General features: G+C 42.7%; 2 protein-coding genes across 7 annotated transcripts in view; one reads left to right on the top strand and one right to left on the bottom strand.

Moving 5' to 3' along the window:
• TIAM2 (TIAM Rac1 associated GEF 2) overlaps positions 1-11,401 on the top strand; it is a 220,996-nt gene extending 209,595 nt beyond the window's left edge. For 5 of the 6 annotated variants that reach the window (XM_087425108.1, XM_087425107.1, XM_087425110.1 and 2 more), the window contains 8 exons: positions 2,573-2,752; positions 4,454-4,572; positions 5,844-5,952; positions 6,588-6,646; positions 7,298-7,403; positions 8,337-8,424; positions 8,799-8,953; positions 10,276-11,401. In XM_087425108.1, the coding sequence (XP_087281234.1) occupies positions 2,573-2,752; positions 4,454-4,572; positions 5,844-5,952; positions 6,588-6,646; positions 7,298-7,403; positions 8,337-8,424; positions 8,799-8,953; positions 10,276-10,883 (1,424 nt within the window). In that variant the 3' untranslated portion in view covers positions 10,884-11,401. The remainder of the gene's footprint in view (positions 1-2,572; positions 2,753-4,453; positions 4,573-5,843; positions 5,953-6,587; positions 6,647-7,297; positions 7,404-8,336; positions 8,425-8,798; positions 8,954-10,275) is intronic. The other variant, XM_087425109.1, reaches the window with a different exon arrangement.
• A 57-nt stretch (positions 11,402-11,458) lies between these two features.
• The window catches only part of TFB1M (transcription factor B1, mitochondrial), a 56,877-nt gene continuing 45,712 nt past the window's right edge, over positions 11,459-22,623 (bottom strand). Inside the window, exons 6-7 of the mRNA XM_004440703.3 lie at positions 15,284-15,411; positions 11,459-11,812 (exon numbers count right to left, since the gene is read on the bottom strand). Of these exons, the coding sequence (XP_004440760.1) occupies positions 11,572-11,812; positions 15,284-15,411 (369 nt within the window). The 3' untranslated portion in view covers positions 11,459-11,571. The remainder of the gene's footprint in view (positions 11,813-15,283; positions 15,412-22,623) is intronic.

Below are 22,623 nucleotides of genomic sequence, written 5' to 3'. Positions count from 1 at the left end.
TCTGTATTCTTTTTTCACCAAATTCCTTGATCTAAAAACTTGTAACCATGAGCCCCTGGATAGGGGTAGAAAGAAATGTGTGCCATTTCTTTCTGTCTTGTTAACCTTCTTCTTAAGCCTGAGGAACCACTATAAACAACCACCACCAAACTCACCAGAAGTGTGTTAACTAAAATTAAAGCCTCTTTGGTGAAACCAGGAAAAAAACTAACGTTTATCACCAACAGTGACCACATGCTATCACTGAAGTACCTTTCATCTCTCCACATTTTTATCATCTTATTTTATTTTATTGGCTTTAACTGAAGACTTTTATTTCCTTGAAGTCTAGACCTGGGTGATGAAGCCTCATGGCTCTTCCCCTTCATGCCACAGCAAGCATGACTCTGTGGAGCTGAGAGAGATGCTTAGCTTTGCCTGCTGACTTGCAATGGGTCAGCTTGTGCACAGGCGGCCAGTACATTGATCCACTTGGGCTTTCAGTAATGGGCCAGGCAGTGAGCCCGGCCTGGGCTCAAGGATCTGATGACAGCAGTGACCTTCAGGTGCAGGAGTAATGGAGGGGGTTCTGTGCTGCAGTCTCCATCACTATATCTTCAACCTGATGCGCAATCTATTCCTGTAATACCCTAAACCAGGAATGCTTCCCTGAGGCTATTCTGCTACTGAAGGCTTCTTTCAGTCACCACACACCTCTTTAGGTATGAGATTAGAATTCTCAAATCTGTGTCTCTCAGAAGATGTTCTCCTGTACCATTCTCTGGAATTCTCATTTCTGGTGGCAGAGACAAGAGGAGGAAAAATCAGTGATGCAGGCACAGGACTTTAAGCTCAAGGTTGTGAGCGGCAGTAATTCAGTCTACACAGAGAACATGAAACACGTGTAGGTCCTCAGGGTCTTTCCCCTTGTGCCTCCCACAGTGGAAGGCGTCTATGAAAATATATGTAATCCTATTTAAGTTCATCTGAACTGTGTCCAGGAAAGGTCACCAGGCTACGTGTATTCTCTCAAGTGTACTTGGAAATAAGATACGAACCTCCTGAAGCTTGTACTGTTATAATATCCTAAATTTCTAGGATAAAAATGACTTCCCCCATGACTTGAATGCCTTCTTCAGAATTAAGGATGGCCTCATGCGGTTCACCCCCATTATGATTTTTACCTCTGTAGAAGCCAGTGCATCAGGGCTCTCTTCCGTGACAATGGCAGATGTTTGAGGAGGGTTCTGTATTTGACCTTTTTTAGTTGGGTCAACAGGGCAGTAGCAGCCAAGGTAAATTCCAGCCCCTTTTTCTACCTGTCGTCAAAAGCTTCTTAATGGTGTTGTCAACAAGGACCCAGAGTTTGCTCTGCAATGTTTCTTTCTCAAAACCAGGGAAAGGTCTCTCTGTACTGTCGCGGAGGGTCTGGAGAGGTTTATCCCAACACTGAGAGTGTTTAACCAGGTCCGCTGACGCAGTTCTACCATTTGGTTTAAATCCAGAACTTTACAGAACCTTAGAAGAACAGGCTTAAGTTTAAAAAATGGAGTCTTGGAGTACTTCAGAATTAACAAGACCCAGCCCAAGTCTGTCTTTTTTTGTCCTTTAAACAGAGCTCTGATTCCATCAGCATTTCCTCCCAGGAACACCTTCTTATTGACAGCATACAGTAAAATAAAAGCATACCAGCGGTTGGCTCAGTTCCTTCTTTGTCATAAAGATGAAGGATCATCTCACCATCTACTTTGTCTGGTAGTCACATTCAAAATGGTACTGCATCGCTTAGAAGCTGTAGATTTTTGCCTTTGTAACAAAACCCCAAAAAAGGGTATATCTTCATTCAAATTAGTTGAATTCCAAACAGCTGGTCTACCCGTGACAGCAGGTGGAATCCACTGGAGCTCCCAAACTCAGTGCACTCTGATTCCTGTGTGCACCCTTCACGACACTGAGACACCAAGCAGAGAGGGAGTTTTCACTGCCCAGAGGGGCCTGAGCGTCCCCTCTGGTGGAAGGATGAGACTGCTTGGAGCTGTGGAGGTGAAGGCTGCAGGGCTTATCAACTTCTGTGACAGGAAAAAAGATATTGTTTACAAATAGCCCTTAAGTGTATAGAATGTAAGTAACAATTTGTGCTGGGGTAGTAGAAAAAATACTGGTTTATTTTTTCATATGAATCTTTTGGGGGTATGGTGTAGGGTCTGGAGAACACTGTTTTGTGGCTTTATGAATTGCTTGAAACTCGCTTTTAGGCACTTATAACGATCTCTCTCGTGGGTCTGCATAAGAATGTGCCTTTGAAGTCAGACATTCCCACGTTTCGCCTCGGTGTTCTGCTTTGGTGTGTGGACGGTACTGTCTGGCAGCCTCGTAAGCTCCCTTTGCTAGCGGGATCTGCCACAGAGCTGTGAGGCGGCATCCACGTTGACAGCTGGGTGCTTGACCCACTGGCGCATTTGGGTTTTTATTAAAGGATGGCACTGGGGGGCTATGGAAGAGGATGATCTGTAACTCCATTAAAAGCTAAATGGAGTAGAATTTAGTTCATCCTGCTCTGCTCTTCTAAGGGTCTTTGTCTGTCTGTCTGTAGCAAAAACGGATAAAGCCTTCAAGGCTTTTCTGGATGCCCGGAATCCCACCAAGCAGCACTCCTCCACGCTGGAGTCCTTCCTCATCAAGCCGGTTCAGAGGGTGCTCAAATACCCGCTGCTGCTCAAGGAGCTGGTGTCCCTGACGGACCACGAGAGCGAGGAGCACTACCACCTGACGGGTACGTGTGAAGCGCACGGGTTGTGACTGCTGCCACCCCCGGGCCTACAGTTCCCCTCTTCCCTGCTCAGTTTCATGTTCTGAAACATTTCCCAGTACCACGCTTGTTAATCTTAGATATAATTTTCATTTGTGACGATAGCTAGATATATGGCCATCCCTTTAGATAGGCAAAAATCACCTCATTGGAGTAGCTCCAAACCCCTCTAGAGGGATGATTCCATTTTCATTTTCAAAAGAAGGTAATTTAAGCTCAGTGAGTTGAAATAAATGAGTTCAGGTCACTTGGTTAGCAAACGGTGCTGCCAGAACTGAAAATCAGGCCTGTTTTCCTAGGGCTTTGTGAAGTTTTGTGTTATCTGTGCCCAAGTGCTGCTGATCAGATATGCTGGGTGAGGCTCCACCTTGTGGAGGCGTCAGAGCAGAGCCTGACTCTGGAACCAGACTCCCCAGGACAGTTATGCTTTCAAGTTGACTCTGATGGGTCTTCTCTTGCAACCTCAGAAATTTTTGCCTAAGATACAATTTCTCAAATACACAAAGCCCCTCGGTTTGACAGTAAATAGTGAATCCCTTAAAGAGATGCTGTGTTTGAACTCGAGAGAGAGAGAGTGGTTTGCTCTCTCCACATGTCAGAACTAGGAGGTCCCATTAGCTACATGTAATAAAGCACGTGGAGAGAGAGACAAACTTATTAATAAATATTAGTATTACTGAATCACAAATACTGAGAAGAGTGTAAATTAAACTAGTTCTTTTTCTGTGACAAGCATACTTTTGTATAATAAGTAATAAGGACAGAATATGAAAATACTTTTTGTATGAAAGTTATTCTGTAAGTAAATGATACAAATTATGATCAGCATTCAAATACTGTGTGAACAGTTCATTTTGCCTTCGGATGATCTTTAAAAGAGGTCTGTTAAAAAACTGCCTTCTAAAACTCCCCCAACTGAATTAAAATACTGAATGAGAAGAACAAAGTATGAAAAACAGTGAATTTGGTGGTGACCCGAAATTTTGCTTTTTGACTTTGACGAAATCATTTTGTCCTTCACACACCTGTGCAGAAAGTTATAAGCAAATGCCATGTAAAAATTCAAACAATTGCTCTGGCAATCAGGCATTTACAGAGACAGCGTTAAGTTCTTTTTAAGAAATTATTATAGATCACAATTCCGGTAACTGGTCCAGGAGGGGAAGCAAAATTTAAGAGCAGGTATCTTGTGGCCAGTCAGCCTTGGGTTTGAATTCTGGCTCCAATCTTTGTTCTGTTTTTGGAAGTCTGGCCAAACACTTAACCCCTCTGCACCTCAGTTTTCTCATCTGTAAAATGGGCTTGACTACAGATCTTACAGTCATCGAGTCATTGTGGAGATTAAATGAGATGACTCACGTAAGTCACCTGTCAGAACACCTGCCAAATAGAAACTGCTCCATCAATGTCAGCTGTTATTATTAGGGATACTTTTGACTTGGGTTCGGCCTCATTTCAAAGAGAATTTGAGGTGGAAGAAAACCCTACTGTTCTTCATTATAACGACTAGATTACAGTGGGCTGTGTGAACCATACCTGAATAATGCCGCTGTTAGTAAGAACTGGTCTCAAATGCCGGCTTGAATCTTGAGCTTTTTCATTACTGCTGTTGGATAGGATTTCAAAAAAACAAAAATTATCAAATAAATATTTCATATTTTGCAGAAGCACTAAAGGCAATGGAAAAAGTCGCGAGCCACATCAATGAGATGCAGAAGATATATGAGGACTATGGGACCGTGTTTGACCAGCTAGTGGCAGAGCAGAGTGGGACAGAGAAGGAGGTCAGCGGGACTTCCGGATTCTGGGGTTTAATGCCCATGTGCATTGGGTCTGTAGGTGACCTCCAGACTGGACCACCCATGGGGGCCTTCCTGGAGGAGAAAATGCCTAAAATTTTCTTTTTGATCTCAATGCTTATAATAAGCCACACAATTTAGGTATAAGTGTAACATAAAATTCATTACATTGCTTTAAAAACATAACCTTACGTCCTGTTAACGTTGTACAAAAGAAAACAATAAATTTCACTGAGTTCATATCCCTACCTCCTCCTCCTCTCCTATGGAGCATGAGCTTAAGACAAATCCCAGAGGCCGGAACATGTACGGAGAGCTTGGGCGGGCAGAGGGCAGGATGGATAAAGGAAGTGGGAGCCAGCACATGGAGAGAATCTAGAGCTTTTCCTCTTTTTTCTCTTTTAATCAAATATTGGTGGCTACATCCTTATTTATAAAAGTAGTTTAAGTGGAATTTGACAATTTCTATATTTTTCTTTTCTGGCTGATTACTAAATTTAGAATCTTGAGCTTTTAAAGTCTACATATAAGAAGGAATATAGTTTAAGTAGAAAAAGGCAAGAACAGAAAACAGCTGGAGTTTCATTTTTACAACAGTCAGTTTCAATGTTCATACTTTTCTTATTAGCAGGCCTAGTGTAGTTTAGGGATTCGAGGTGGTAAATATACCAGAGCCTGGGGGAAATGTTAACAAAGGCACTTTGGATGAACTTGACACTGTGATGGAATTAATGCTATGGAAGTTACAAGGCATGTCTCACCCACATGTAATGTGTGCATTGAAACAAAATGCCTTCACATTTATGTTCCTTTCCAAACAGTTTGATGCTTAGCTCCTATTTTTTGGTGAGGAAGATTAGCCCTGAGCTAACATCCGATGCCAATCCTCCCCTTTCTGCTGAGGAAGATTGGCCCTGGGCTAACATCATACCCATCTTCCTCTACTTTATACGGAACGCCACCACAGCATAGCTTGACAGGCAGTGCGTCAGCTCCCACCCGGGATCCAAACCTGTGGACCCCAGGCCGCCAAAGCGGAGCGTGCGAACTTAACCACTACACCACCAGGCAGGCCCCTTTAGCTCATGTTTAAAACCTCCACTATTTAAGGCCCCATGTTTACAGGGACCATAAAAATCAAACTGAAATACACTTGCATTTTAGCAATGACCATATACATGTGATTCACTCTGTAACAGGAGACAGCCTACCCTGGGGTTTCCACATCTTCTTTATCTCCTGTTTTTATGATGCAGGTAACTGAACTTTCAATGGGGGAACTTCTGATGCACTCTACAGTTTCCTGGTTGAATCCGTTTTTGTCTCTAGGAAAAGCCAGAAAGGACCTTGAGCTCACAGTATTTGGTTAGTATTCAAAGGACATAAACTTAAAAGAGGCTGAAAATAATGAAGCACTTGCCAAACCCACCAGTCCAGCTAATTCCTGATTTCCAGAAGGAGTCAGAATCATTGCTGTCATGGCTTTTGACTTAACACCGCCAGCCTCCAACTATTTAAAACTCTGTCGCTCTGCATATTCATTATCTTGTTCTCTCGTCTGCTACTTGGCTTGGTGGTTCTCACCAAGTGTTACAGGAACAGAGCTGCCGAGGCTATTTTGAAACCTGCTATCTTAATAGTTTGCTGCACATCAAAATCTCTTAATTCTCACTGAGAGCCCCGAGAGCGAGAATAGACACTGTATTCTCTTTTAGGTGAACGCCATGTTCTCAGCTTTCAATAAAACAAAACAAGAATTAAAAGAAAAAAAAGCCAGGATATACTTCAGATAATAGCTTTTAAAAAGCAGGTACTTCTGCATAATTCAAATATGAACAGAAGGAAGTACGATTTAGTCACTCATGTGCTGGCACGGTGGGATCTTGGAGCTTCATGAGTTTGAAGAGCTTTGTTCTATTAAAACATTCAGCTTTGGTTCAATCTTGGAAGAGTTTGTATAAAATAATGAAAGACTTTTCTTTCTCTTTTCCTTTCTTTAGTTTTTAAGAGAGCCGTCATATTGGTTTATAAAGAAAACTGCAAACTGAAAAAGAAATTGGTAAGACAAGAATTCATTTTAATGAAAGCTACCTTTTCATGGCTATGTCTCCCTATTCATGTTGAATTGGAAAGCCTGCTAAGCACCAAGACCTCACTGACGGATGTTACTTATTCCCCGGGTAACTAACCAAATCAAATACTCAAGGTATTTATTCTCCCCACAAAAAATGTCTGTTTTAAAAGAAGATATAGATAAACACCCATGCTGGGGCCTACATAGAAAATCAGCTTTTATATCTCTGAAAATGGCCCGTGTTTGCTCCATACACATCAGAGTCTGTGTCACTTTGGTTCGCTTTCAAATGCCTTTTACCTTGATTCAAAAAAAAGAAAAAGCTTAGCTGTGAATACCATAAGCCATTAGTTTACCATTTAGTGGTAATGTGTGGACGGGGAAGACTTGGTTGTCATTCTTGCTTGGGAATTTAGAATTCTGCCCCCCAAACCATGACTCTGCCCTATCCCCACCCAGTCTGTGAGCTGCTTGAGGACTGGGGGCACAGCTGACCTGATTCATTTCTGCACCCTGAACACCCACACAGCTGCAAGGAGCCTCGCACACAGAACTTAAAGCTTCCATACTGTGCGCACATCCTCCCTGGGTAAGAGCTTGCTCTAACACTTTTCCTGGTGGGCTTTCGTATTACAGCCCTCGAATTCCCGGCCGGCACACAGCTCTGCTGACTTGGACCCATTTAAATTTCGCTGGTTGATCCCCATATCCGCACTTCAAGTCAGACTGGGGAATACAGCAGGTAATTGTTTTGTGTGGTACAGTGCCAGAAAAAAATATTTTAAGACACTTGTTTAAACTGTGGAATGAAAAAGTAGGAAAGAACTTTGAGGATAATTTTTGCTGTTTTATTTTATAGGCAAGGAAAATGAGCGCAAGAGGTTGTTTTGATGTTTCTTTATAGTCTTTTGGGGACAGTAAATGCCAATGGAGGGCTGTTCTTTGCCAAATACCTCTCTTCATTGTTTGCTTATTTTCACTATCAACAGTTTCCAACATTTTATTTTCTGCCTAATATCCTTGATACCCTAAAATTTTTTAAAGAAACAAAGGTACCCAAATTTAAATTTTTACAAATTTAGATACACCAAAAAATTCCTTAATATTGAGCAGTATCATAAGTGATATAAAAACAAGAAAAAAAATCTTCGACTCAGGAATACGTTCAGAGATCCTTCCAGAATAACCGTGTTCTGGTGACGATGCCTCTGGTGATGGGAAGGACCAACAGGCTAAAGTGTGCAGTGGCCTTCTGGGTCCTTGTTTAATTTTTGTCAGAAGTGCTTACATTTCCCAGAACATCACTGAATTTGGGGCCGGCCTCTTTTACTTGAAGTGCATGAGTACGTCCTACTGTTCCTTCCAAGGAACGGGGTTGAAAAACAGGACCCATTTAACCTTTTTCCAGAGAGATGGAATCCAGAGGTAGGAAGCACTAGAATGGATGGAAAACTCCAGCAGGAAATGTAAAAAGTAACTGAAAAGTATTTAACTTTTTGTAACTATTTGTGAAAGTCATCTACAGAATGAGTCACAGAGGAAAATGATGAGTCAGGATTGGGAAAATTTGACTTCTTAAAGTCACTAAATCGTGAGTTTTAAACTTCACAAGTGCTCTTAACCGCAGCGTCTTTGGCAAAGTTGTAGACTCTTGTTTCCATTTCCTTTTTCACAGGGACAGAAAATAATTCCATATGGGAGCTGATCCACACGAAGTCAGAAATAGAAGGACGGCCAGAAACCATCTTTCAGTTGTGCTGCAGGTATTACAGACTTCCAAAAATTAAAGCCAATGGGAATAAGATAGAATCGTGTCCTCTTAAAAAAGCGAGTTTATTTTTAGTGACTTCCTGAATTTTGATGACTTCAGGATCACACCCACCCTCCCCAAAATGGCAACTGTGGCTCTAGTAGAATACATTGGTTAGGTATATATCCAAATCTTAGTGTTTGAAGGAACTTCAAGAACGATCAGTTCTCAGTCCTTTTGTAAGTGAGGAGACCAAGACAGAGAGGCTGGGTGACTTGCCCTCAGCCTGTCCTGAGCAGTACTGTGCTACAGGATGGCCAGGGGATGTGGCATCGAAACACAGTGACACTCTGGACACTCCTGCTGTTTTCTCTCTTCCCCCACCAGTGACAATGAAAGCAAAACCAACATCGTCAAGGTGATTCGATCTATTCTGCGGGAAAACTTCAGGCGTCACATCAAGTGTGAACTACCCCTGGAGAAAACATGTAAGGATCGCCTGGTGCCCCTTAAGAACCGCGTTCCTGTTTCAGCCAAATTAGGTGAGAACTTCCTGGCCTCGTGTTTATTCAGGAAAACATTATGAGCTTCTCTACAAGGATATATGCTCTTGTGATACAGCGTTAAGTCATCACTTTCTAAATGACCAGGGGTAGCTTTGTAAGCTCTAAACCAGACACCCGAATACGCAGGGTGGTGTGAGAAGGTAGTGGCAATTTTATTTCCTTTTAAGAAACCTAAACATGCCTCTTGCTCCCAGACCTTTTATAAACTGTAACCACTCCCAACCCCAAATCCCTCGTGTTACCACAAGCTGACATGGTCTACACTTACCACCTTCTCTGTTTCTCCCCTGAGATGCCCAGGAGTCCAGGGACTTGGTTTTGCCCATTGCAGTATCCCAGTGCTGAGAACAGCCCAAGGCATCTAGAAAGTCAATACTTAATGAATTAAGCTCAAGAAACCCAATATAGTCATTCTTATCCAATCAGTAAGTCAGTAGGTAAATATTCCAAATCCTGCTGTTCTTAGACTTTCTGCTTGTTTTTAAAATTTCAGTTTAAATTTTCAGAACCTCTTGCTATATTAACTATTTTGTTAATATATCTCTGATCTTGTTTTTAGTCTTACAAAATGTCTCTCTTGTTTTTCTTTTTTGGTCAGTTTGACCTCTTCAAATTTACCGTGTATTTTCTGTTTTCCTCTATTGCCAAAATAAGCTACGACCATTAAAAATACGCTGCTGTTGTCTGCAGAAACACCACAATTGAAAGCTCCCCCTTTTCCCTTCAACCCGAGAGAAAGGAATTAAACACACACAAATGACTAAATATTCATATTAAATCTCTGAAAGTTGGCTAGAAATTTCAGCAGACACTCCTCATGAGACAAACAGCATTTTTCTACTTTTAATTGAGCAGCAAGGGAAATAAACAAGGTGAGAATGTAGGCATAGAAATATGGTGTAATCTTGGTTATGAAATTACAAAGTACTTCAATGAAAGAAAGGAACCTAGATTTTATTAGTAACTAACTTTTCAAGTTATCCATGGGCAAAATAAGCATCCTAGCCCTTATAATAGTTTCTAGCTTAATGTTCTATCCAAATAATTGAGCTCTGGTAATTGGTCATCTAAAAATGCCAAATACTCCAGCTTGTAATTTCAAATAAACCAAGTAAAAAATTTCCATACTTGCAGTATCTACATGTTTTTGCCTAAGTCCCAGGATAGTTGGTTATTGAAGTGACATGATCAAATCTTAAGTAATGAAGCTGTTAAATCTTATAACCTACAATGCAAAAACTACACCTGGTGGAATCCGTTTATCTGTGATGAGGGGAAATGCATTTTTCTCTTTGCAGCCTCATCCAGGTCCTTGCGAGTCCTCAAGAATTCCTCCAGCAGCGAGGGGCCCAGTGAGCCTGGCAAGGGCAGCTCGCTGGATTCCGACGAGTGCAGCCTGAGCAGCAGCACCCAGAGCAGCGGCTGCCACACGGCCGGGAGCAGGCAGGACTCCCTGAAACACCCCCACGCGGGCTTGGGCGATTTTTCAGATGGTCTCATCAAAGAGAGCGACATTCTGAGCGACGATGAGGACTACCATCAGACTCGGAAACAGGGCAGCCCGACCAAAGACATTGAGATTCAGTTCCAGAAACTGAGAATCTCCGAGGACCCCGATGCTCATCCGGCCGAACAGCAGCCTGGCACGGCCGGCCGGCCGGGAGGGGAACAGCCCAAACTGGTCCGGGGGCACTTCTGCGCCATCAAACGGAAAGCAAACAGCACCAAAAGGGACAGGGGGGCTCTGCTCAAGGTGCAGACTCGTCACCAGTCCCTTGACAGTCAATGTGAAAATGCCAACCTGGATTTCAATTCTGTCCTAGAGCGAGAATTCAGTGTCCAGAGCTTAACTTCTGTTGTCAGTGAGGAGTGTTTTTATGAAACAGAGGGCCATGGAAAATCATAGTACAATTTCAATCCAGATATGGGTGAAATTGCTCGTTTCTCTTTTAAACTGGTGGTAAAGTGGCAACGGCAGAAAAACCATTCATTATTGGGTTTTGTGCAGTATACATTTTCCCACAAAACAGCTGTAAAGATTTAAGTTATTTTAATTTATTGTGGATCAAAAACTAGATTAAACTGGTCAGAATTTGTAAATTACTTAGTTTATATCCCTTTTGAGCAGGTATCAAAATGACTTAGACTCCTTAAAATAAAATTGCATTCTAATTATTTTAATTTATGTGGAAAAAGTAAGGTGGGAAAGTTGTGAATAGCTTTAAAAAGATCATTTTTTTCCAATCCTCTGGGCATTTTCTTTGAGCTGTTAGTTTTGGCTTTATTTAAAGCATATTTAAGTTATTTTAATGTGGGTTAGGGGCACAACGTGCAGATACTTCATTTTTGTAAGGTTGTAATAGATGCTGTTTATACTAAACATGTCATATCTATGCAGTATATATATTAAAAGCTTGTACTGTATCTTATTTGATTAGGTTTATTTTCTCTACCAAGCTGTACAGTAAAAGGGAAGTCACATCTGGTAATTGGTATTTTTATTGTCATTCTGTAGAAGACAAAAGGGTACACACATAAGAAGCTCACATTGTGAAAATCAACACTCTGTAAGCTGCTAGCCCCTAAAGCAGCAGCTATAGTCTGTAACTCTCCTTATGCTCTTTTTCCTGATTTTTGCTTTTATTTTGCTTGAGTTCTTCTCTGAAACTATAAGCAAAGAGGTGTGGGTCTTCATCACACATTTTCCGGTACACATCACAGAGGCTCTTAAAATGTGAGACAGACAGCTGCCTGGGTCGAAGGGTAGGGTCCACATCTGCCAACTGTAACAGTTTTCCAGTGCTTTCTAGGCGCTGAGCTTCAGGGAATAACATTCTGAGAGGAAGAGAAAAAAATCAAAATTTTACTCAGGAAATTCTGCCAATCAAGACACTTCCTTCTACCCTCATTTGAAAACAACATGGTTCTGACAACTATCAACTTGGGGGAGTGGAAGAGGGGGCTGGAGCCTCTGTGGTGTCCTGTGGCACTCCATGCCAATGGAGAAGGACTTAGGTGACCCCACTAGGCATCAGGTATGACCAGGCACCGAGGTGGAGCTAATCTGACCTGCAAGGTTGTCCATGAGGGAAAGTATTTTCCAAAGCTAAATCAATACATGTATCTTTGAGGTAGGCTTAAAGTAACATCTGCTCACCTGCATCCTTATAGAAATCTAAGTTTGATTTGCCTCAATTTAATATGACAGTTGTCTATTATTTCTTGTGTGTGTGTGTGTGTGTGTGTGTTTTGTGAGGAAGACTGGCCCTGAGCTAACATCTGTGCCAATCTTCCTCTATTTTGTATGTGGGATGCCACCACAGCATGGCTTGATGAGTGGTGTGTACGTCCACGCCCGGGATCTGAACCCACGAACCCTGGGCCACCGAAGCAGAGTGCACAAACTAACCACTATGCCACTGGGCCAGCCCCTCTTGTGTGACATATCAGTTTTGATTTTCTATAATTTGAACTTAGCCTCTGGAACTCTTCATCCCAAAAGAATGACATTGCTTTGCAAAGTTAGAAAACAGTTGATGTCAAAGGATTGTAAAGACTCACCTGGATCTTAGTTTCTTCTCTCAAGCCTCAGAGGCTCTACAGAGCTCATCTCAAAGGGCTTGGAAGATCTCATGGCCAGCAGAGACTGAGTTTTTCTTACAGGCTGATGGTGCTCTCAATAGGAACTGCATGTTCCCCACACTTACAGGGTGAGTTGACTGAGATCTCTTGAGTTCAGTTTCATGGCAAGGAGAGTCTGATCATAGTTCCTAACTCCTGGGACCAATTTGTGGTGTGGTGTGACTGAAGGACACCAATAGGTCAAAGTGGGTCACACCATTTGGTCCTCATCTGCACAGGGGATGGTGTTTGTGAAATGAATGAGGCCCATCACTTAGCTAGAAGGTTGTCTTGGAAACAGTAGGGCCAAATCTGGGTTCAGGCCAATCCAGGATTTCCCAAAGTAGGATAAACTTTTTGTGACTTTTTTCCCCCACAAATCAGGGCTATCACGCACAGTTGTGTGTGTCACACCCAGCCTGATGGATGTGAGCTGAAACCCAGCCTGTGTTCTACTCACCAAATAGTGCATCCTGGCAGGGGGCTGCAGCCTACCAGGGGGTGCCTTCATGCTAACTAGTACAAGGATAGCCAGTGGCATCCCGGCCCCCAACTCTGCATCCTAAGTCTCTGCTAGAGAAGTAGCGGCTGTCCTGGCCTAATCAGAGTCAACGAATGGCAGGTTGAGGAATTACAGCCAGTCATCTCAAATCCTCAAGAATGAGTCTGGATTGCAATGGTTTCAGGACGCAGCTACCCAGCTGCACCTAAAGTAATTTCACGTGCCACAGGGACCCTTCACTAAACCAGGAAAAGAATTAAGACGGAGCTATGGGAGGGAGTTTAGAAAATGAGCGATGTGTGCCTGTGAAGCTGAGCCCCTTTCAAGAGCTGACTGTTGACTATATTAGACGGAAATCTTTGGGAACCGCCCCCCCTCACACATTTTCCTCCCTTCTTAAACAGACTATAGTTAGGCCTCATCAAACGTTTTCTTGGCTGTCACTGGATATAAAATATTGCTGTGGTCACTTCAGGGCCTACTGAGGCACGTGGACCCTACCTCGTAATTCTCTGTCTGGGTTTCCCGATGGTGCCGACATACTTATGCAGAGCGGCAAGCATGGCAGGACAAAGGAGCTCTCTGCTGAATAAAAATGCGCTTGCACGAATACTTGGTGACATCATTTTGGCTGCTCAGAAGCTATATTTGCTTCCTAGTTCTAAGTGTGCCCTTAAAGAAGAGATATAGCAACTTGGTGGAGAGAAAGCATTTTAAAAGCCCACTTAGTGTGATGATAAGAAATATACATTTGGTCTTTGTCCCAGGTTCCTGACACAGCTTCTTAAACCTTTGAGAGTCCTGAGTGATAGTGACAGGAGTATCTTTTGCTATTCATAACAAGTCCCTTTCAACCACACCTGAGTCTGTGCTAATGAGGTGACTCTGCGTGGGCCCCTAGGTAGCTTCAGGACGGGGGATCATTGCCAGAGGAACCAACCATGTGATTAGAGGGTTGGAAATTTCAGCACTACCCCTAGACCTCCCAGGACGGGAGAAGGGCTGGAGATTGAGGTCAATCACCAGGGGCCAATAATCTAATCAATTGTGCCTGTGTAATGGAACTTCCATAAAAACCCCTAAATGATGGGGTTTGGAAAGCTTCCAGGTTGGTGAACACACTGAGGTGCCGATAGGATGGTAAACCCAGAGAGGGCATGGAGGCTCTGAGCACCCCCTGCCCCCCCACCTTGCCCTATGCATCTCTTCCATTTGGCTGCTCCAGAGTTACATCCTTTATAATAAACCAATAAATGAAAGTAAAGTGTTTTCTTGAGTTCTGTGAGGCATTCTAGCAAATTACCGAACCTGAATGGGGGTCACGGAAATCCCCAATTTATAGCTGGTTGGTCAGAAGCACAAGTGGCGACCTGGGACTTGGAACTGGCGTCTGAAGTGTGGGTAGTCTTGTGAGACTGAGCTCTTAACCTGAGGGGTCTGCACTAACTCCAGGTGGTTAATGTCAGACTTGAATCGAAGGACACCCAGTGGGTGTCTGGAGAATTGGTTGGTGTTGGAAAAAACACCAGACATTTGGTGTCAGAAGTGTCAAGATTAAAAACAGTTCAGATGATCTGAGTCCTGATTGAGAAGTCATGACCTCCCCAGCACAGGGTCATCATAAACTGTGTGATTGTCAGTTTCAGGTTGTACTTATGATAAAAGAAAACCCACAAGTGGCATCTGAGGTTAAATCAAAGTTTTGCTCTTTCTTTAGTGGGAATCAAGGTTGGTTCACCAGAGGATTTGAACTAAGAGTGGTATTATAGATAGCTTGAAGAATCATAAAAACAATGTTCTTAATCATTAAAAGTGATTGGTGGGGGCCGGGCCCGTGGCTTAGCAGTTAAGTGCCCACACTCCGCTACTGGTGGCCCGGGTTCGGATCCTGGGCGCGCACCGACACACTGCTTGTCCGGCCATGCTGAGGCCGCGTCCCACATACAGCAGCTAGAAGGATGTGCAACTATGACATACAACTATCTACTGGGGCTTTGGGGAGAAAAAAGGGAAGAAAAGGAGGACTGGCAATAGATGTTAGCTCAGGGTCAGTCTTCCTCAGCAAAAAGAGGAGGATGGGCGTGGATGTTAGCTCAGGGCTGATCTTCCCCACACACACAGAAAAAAAAGTGATTAGGGATCTTATAAAGAGTGCTACTGAAAGGAAGAGAAGGCATTCTTACCCAAGCCCTCGATGGCAGTACTTCCTTCGGAACTGAAACACGTTCTGAACGACCTTCTCCACCAGCTTGAACGGCTGCTCTATCCTGGGCTGTGTCAGGGGAGTGAAGTGCACCACGCCCACGTCCACCTTCGTTGTAAGCAAACATACATCACTTTGTGTCACGGCATGACACGATTAAACAATCTATCTTCGTAAAACACAGGAGGACGGGTCACCGAGAGCATGGTTTTCACAAACAAACCTTTGCAGGGGCTTCAGTGTCATCTTCTCCAGGCCTGGAAGACGCTATATTTGCATTTGAGTTGACTCAGGGAAACCACAGCTGGGACATCCACTTGACCTGTGTGTGCCTGATGATCACTGACTTTTAAAATGCAGTTTTACAATGGCCTTTGAAGATCAATCCAAATCATCACTGAAGCCAGTGGGCAGATAACAGATAGCACTAGAATGTTTTATTTAGCTTTTGAAGGAGTAAAAGCAAGCTGCAGCAGCAGTTCTGACCAGAAGGCCGGGCTTCAAAACAGCGAGAAGACAGATGGGCCCCCAGGGGCCACTCAGTGCTCAACTCCCCAGAAATCAACTAGGACACCACTTGTTTTGGATACAGATACCGATTAATCAGCTGGACTGAATTCATGATCGTCCTCTGCACGTCACATAACTTTTTGGTAGCAACTTTAAATGCCCTAAGAGCCACAGGCAGGATCCAAATAAAAAATAGAAACCACCAAAAATGTTACTGTTTGAGTGTTAAGCTACTACCAGCTGTTGAGATTCTTTATCAGAAAATAAAACGTTTCAGGCATATCTATTAAGAGACGCATATCCTGCCGTATTCTAAAAATGGATTCATGGTGATTCACAAGGAATTCAAAATAACAGAGAAAAAATACTGAAAGTAAAGACTAAGGGAGACACGGAGTCAAATCAGTTACCACACACATAACAAAGCCTGACAGACCAGTCTAGGAAATGGGAAGTCTGTTCATAACTTACACAAACATTAGTCTCCAAGGAATTGTTAAACTTGCTACTTAGAATATCACACAGACTCTACAAAGTACAGCAATTTATGAAGAGTGGGTCACACTGCTGCTTTTCAAAAGGAATCCTATTTTTTAAATTCCAGAGGGGTTATCATGTTCTCTTTGGATGACTTGCTTCTAAAGATCCTTTGGGCTACAAAACTCCTTAAAATTAGTCTTTAATATACGAGGATGGGGGAGTGTTTTTTGTTTTGTTTTTGTCTTTAAGGTGGAAGAAAAATATTTGCATATGACATGAGACTGTGCGGACAAGAACCAAAAAGACTGAAGACGTGCCCAGCAGCAGGCAGCCTGGATGGGCTTTCAGAGGAGCCAGCCACATTTCTCCTGCGGGGTCTGAGCCACCTCACCAGCAAGCTGACCCACCAGACCTTCTCTCCCTCCTCAAACAGTCACTGATCCCGTCCCCGAATCTTGCAGATGAGCCGCAGCTGTGTCTACTGGATGCAACCAGAAGGAAAAGAGTCGGATGGTAGGGATGGTGTGGCCGGCAAATGCTGAGAACGTTCTAAGCAGCAGAGTGAAAACTGCCAACGGAGAGGCCTTTCCACACCGAAAATGCTCCCCTAAATGTCCACCAGCCTTCAGACTTTTTTAGTGAAGATCATGCCCTTGTGGTGGAACAAGGGTTATTCTACCTCAGAGAGTGACTATCCGAAGACAATGTTAAATGTTCTTATTAAATTTTAATAGGTTTTCAAATTGTGTTCTATGTGTTGCTTAATCAGTTTCTCCAACTGAAGTTACTGAAGTAACAGGAACTACCTGTAAGAAACTAAGTGCTTTGGTTAAAAGGCCAGCACTTTCCTTAGACATTCACAAAAAACACCATGGAACAGGGTCCATGGGCCTCTGAGAGGTCTGTGATCAATGGAGAGAGGAGAGGTGCTGAAGAGGATAAGGGACTGGGGAGGCGACTTCAGGGTTAAGTGGACAGGAGCACTCCTACAGAGAGGGAAGAAAAGATGGCTTCATCTTAGAGCATTTCTCTGGAAGGAAAAGAACAGATAATTTATGAGCGGGGAGAGTAGAAGACGCCACCCAAGATACACTCCAATGACTTGAAATATCAAAGACTCCTACTCACAAACTCTGAAATGTCCATCACCCCTCTCCTCCTGTTGATTTGGGACAGAGAAGCGAATCCAACTATCTGGGACGGTTCTAGACTTCACCTCACCCCATCACTCTGTAACTCTCCATGCCCTTTCCACCATCTGAGCCCACTGGCATTCCTGTCCCTACCTCTCGTTCTGCCAACCCTCTAAGACTCAACTCCTCCAACCCTTTCAATCCAGTCCTTCCAGATTACAGAGTCAGTTCTGACAGGATTCTTCCACAGACAGCAGGTGTGATCCAACCACCTGCCAGTCTCCAGTGAGAATAATCTTTTAGCAAAATGTGAGATAAAATTAAACCCTACCCGACCCTAAACCCATGAAATATTATCAAAACTCTATACAACGTTCAAGTTCTACTAAGACCAAAGGCACAAATACAGGGATAGATGCATTCTCCTTCCAGTACAGAAACTGCCAGCTCCAGCTTCCTTGGATTTTAAAATTTGGCCTCATCTTTATTTACCTGGTTTTATTCCTTTGAAATATAGTTGGTGTTTGCAAATACAGGAAATGTCTAATGTTTGCTTTATTTAAATAAAGTTGTAAAACCCCATACAAATATAGCAGCACCCCATGTAAACTGGAGAAGACGTCTAAAGTTTGAATATAATTTCGATATCCAGTTAAGTCGGCTAACAGTTATCACAGCAAAAAGAAAATTTCCACTCACATCCAATACAGGTACTGTGTAGTGGAGGACGCTATAAACTCTGTAAAAAGGCTCTTCCAGTAATGTGTCCCGCTTCTCTGGGAACCTCCTTACCACCCTCTTCTCTACTCCTCCCCTCAAAAGCACTTCTCAGAATTACTCTGAATGATGGAGCCCATTTTCTCTAGAAACACAGGAAAGCTGCTTGGTAACTATGGTAACATACAAAAATGCTTTTTACTTATAATTGAATGGTTATTTAAAATTACAACCATTATTTTTCCTTCTTTGAGTTTTAAGTCTATTAAAGGGTTTGATTACAAAAAAGAAATCAGTACATAGGCACTAGATGCACTTAAAGATTCTAATGTTGCCAGCTCCTTTCCAAACTCAGTCTATCAGAAAACCAAAATGACCTACTAAAATGTCAAATTAAAGGATTTATAATGAATTTAAATATTTGCCTCTCCAATCCACTATAACGTCAATGCTACATAAAGCTGAGATTATTTTTCTCAACATTAGCTGCCTTGGCTACAAGAAGCTGGAGACAGATGTCCCATTTTCCAAGCCAGGGTGTCTAGGACATGACTGGTTATGAGCTCAGCACTTGGGACTCATAAGAGACCTGGGATAAGAAGCTATTAAATCTTAAATCTTAGATATTGCCAACTCAGATCTCGAATCAACATGATATAGGGAATACTAAAGAACATATGGCCTAGTTCCTGACTTTGAGATGGTCATCAATATGCCAAAGAGCTAAATAACTACCACACGAAAAGGTACAGAAACAATCAATATATGCCATTATCTAAGAACGGGTCTTCAACACCTCCCATGGGCTTCAAAACCATTAAAGGACAAGCCCGCAGAAAGGAAAAATGACTAGGAAGTTACAATTTAATCAGCTGAGATATGAGCTTAACTGGGAGATGATAGAAGGAATGGTGAGAAAAAAGAATCACTACAGGGAATAATCAATAAGACTTCAACAACAATACCAGAAGGATTCAAAGTTCAGGGTGGTACTGTCTCAGGCAGACCTGTGCTGATGGGAATGGGAAGAGTCTGGCTGGTTCTGAGGTGGTCGGCACCACCCGATGGAACACGGGGTCAGAGATTTGGGAGACACACGTTCAGTGTCAGGTGAAGTGACAGGGTAAGGTGAGCACATTGGGGGATGCTTGGTTCCTCCACCCACTGGTGTCCACTTACTACTCAGGGACCTAGCCCAAGCTAATGACAATTAGAACGTCACAGGCCCCGCAGTTATGACTTCCTCAGATAAGGATAACAGAGCTGCAAGTCATTAATGCCTATGATGTTATAATTATGCACCTTGTAGAAAAACAAAATATTTACGAATATGAATGTAGATCAAATTTCCTAGAACTGGTTCAGTCTGCCTGTAATCCTTGTCCCAAGCCCAATTTAAGGACAGAAATTCCCTTGTAAAACCTTAAAACTCAAACACTAACGACATTCTAGGTGTTCCAAACCAATGTATTCAACAAAGATTGACACACTGTTAGAACCCAAATTTCTTTCTTTAAAGTTGACAATTTGTGTTCGTTACTGTAACAATATTAACTTCTGCAGAAGTTCCACCCCACCTTTTATTTCCTCCTATAGATCTGTGAATGGTTTCTCTCTCTCTTTTCCTCCTTAGAATAATTAAAAAAGAACAGATTTTAAGTAGTCACAGAGTGCTTCCTCTCAGAGCATCAGTAGTAAGAGACTGACCGAGTGAGCTGAGAGCCTGATGAGAAATAAGCCTAAGAGGTGCCGGGGTGAGGAGAGGAGATGGAGAGAAAGAGCTTCTACTGTCAATGTATGTATGTAAATGTATGCATGTATGTAAATTATGCCTACTACTAATAACAACAACAACAAGATGAGTCAGGGTCTCCTGGTCCCAAGAGAGGAAACAATTTCAGGGAGGCGAACACTTACTTCTAAACAAAGGGCAAGGGGACAAGAACTAACAGACACTGGATTGGGATTTTCTGTTATATTTGACCTGGAGTTCCTGGATAATCATGAGGGAAACATCTTTCTAAAACGACGACCTCTCCCACAAACCTTGACTTTGGTGTTTGTGGAACAGCAGCATCTGGAGGTGCCCTGCTGCCCTGGCGGTGGTGGGTGTGGCAGGAGTTACCTGAGGCGGCCTCAGGGCTGTCCTGTCAGGGGCCACTGGGTGGCAGCACACTGCACAATCGCCAGGGCCTGGCTTCCGGTTTTGAGGGTTCAGAGAAACTCCAGCACCTCAGAATTAACCCGTGTCTCAGGGATGGTTTCAATCTAAGCAAACTCACAAGGCACTCAATGAATGCTTGCTGCTATAAAAAATATTATTACTATTATTAACAGACTGATAAATGAACATGGATGCAAACATATTAACTCATAATGAGCTATAACTGCAAAAGAGACTAGATGCCATACTCAAGTTGCCTGGTCAGTATACGCCCTTCCTATAAAAACTACCTGTAAGTGCAAGCTCTGTTGCGGTTAGAAGACTGTGCAGCGACAGGGAATGGGAGCAAGTCTACATGGACTGATGGTTGTAATGGTCGCTGGGACCAAGCCTGAGGGCCTGACCACTCAGGGGCACAGGTACTGGGTACCGACTCTCCTGGTCCATGTGCTATCAGCATCCAGACCAGCTCTCCTTTCGCTGAGGTATTTCTTCTTTAACCGTGTTCATGCTGTCCTGCTCCTTCTGTTTCTGACTTGAAAGACATTCTGTCTTTTTAAAGGTGAATTCTATAGCTGCTGGATCTCATCTTTTACATGCTCATTTTACTAGTTTAACTCAAGCAGGTTTGGGGGAGCTCACAGTCCTTCCTATGTGTCACTAGAGATATAAAAATAAATAAGAGAAACGATTAAAACTGATGCAAGCTCTCTAATTTGGCAAGATCACAAAGTCCACATGAACTCATCCAGGACCCTAGAGTGTGTGCTGGGACTGAGATGCAGGAGACCCAGCTGCGTGGAAGAGAGTCACAGGGAAGGAAGGCAGAGAGGAGGAGGGAAGAGGAGGAGGGGCAGTGAGATGAGGGCCAGGCCTAAACTAGGCACATTCAGCCCGCGATCTCGGATACTGCCAGTAAATGAGGACGTTTTAAAAACATGTCCCGCTCTTCAAAATAATGTGCAAAGAGAATGCAATGGTAAGGTCACAACAAACACATATTTATACTACTTATGAGATTAAAAAGAAAACTAGGTTAATCTGCAAATATCGCCACAAAATCCAAAGACAGTCTTAATATTCTAAAATAATGTGATGAAGATGGAGAAAACAAGTCTTTGAGATCCTTTCTCACGAAGACACAAAAAGGAGCAGCAAAATGGTGTAAAAGTAAGGTAATAATAGAGAAATGCAAGTGCAACCTATATGCAGAAACATATACCCAATTTGCTATAAAAATCAACAGAACCGGGATGGCCTCATTCGACACTTGAGAACACACATAAACCAAAGAATATTCATCTTCATTTGTAACAGAGGCCTCATTATAATCAACTAATTTACAAACTACCGATTTTGACAGTTAAAAAAGTCTTCAGACCAGCCTAAACATTATTTTAAAAGTAAAATGCCCATAAAGATGGAGGAAAATAATGAACTGATCGTGCTCTGAGCTGATACTACTAATTTCCTAAGACTGCACCAAAAGAAAAACTTTGAGGTTAAATCAATCGGTTTAAATTTGTGGGACTGGAACAGGTAATTCTATTTTATCTTACTTTGAACTTCCATTATTTTCAAAGTTGAACAGAAAGCAAATAGGAAAAGACGTCGTTTTTAAAAACCAGAACCCCAACTTTTCACTGGAATTAAGTGGGCAGCATTTTAAACATACCATGACTGGGCATCTTCCCAGACCAATGAAATAGGAGAGCCACCAGGCCAGGCCTGCGCCTGAGCGCTTTTCTAAAGCTACATGATGCTCACGTGAGGGCAGGACTGAGAAACACAGCTCTGGAGAACGACTTCACACAAAGGTACGGGGTTATTATTATTTCTAAAATATTCAGTTCAATTACCTATTTTTTCAGAAAGAAAAGTTTGTCTGAATATCCAGATTATTACTACTAAGAAAAACAAAGATACTAAGGAAATCACATGTAACTTTCTTAAAAACAGATAAATGAAAACATTTTAAAGAAGAAAATAGATGGACTGCTGAGTGACTGGCCAGCTACTCTGCAGAGTCGCTCAGGGACTTGGCCTGAGGGCGAGTACACATTTATATGTAAAGCTACAGAGATGTCAGGGTTAATTTGTCTCCACAGCTTGTCCAGACTATCAGAGACTCATGATAATGAGACTTAGAAATACATTCTGTCCTAAGCTGCAGGCAGGGCAGGGAGGGCTATGAGTGTATAAGGGCTTCAAAAATCACCATATTCTGGGCCTGAATCCCATTCCTGCTACTTACTCATTTTAGTCAAGTTACTTCATTTCTCCGTAGCTTAGTTTTCTCACCTAAAATGAGGGTTC

Source organism: Ceratotherium simum, chromosome 38, assembly GCF_057802395.1.
Source record: "Ceratotherium simum simum isolate JZ-2026a chromosome 38, ASM5780239v1, whole genome shotgun sequence".
Classification (NCBI taxonomy): Eukaryota; Metazoa; Chordata; class Mammalia; order Perissodactyla; family Rhinocerotidae; genus Ceratotherium; species Ceratotherium simum.
The sequence above is the reverse complement of the archived record's forward strand: the minus strand, read 5'-3'. Positions and strand labels throughout refer to the sequence as shown.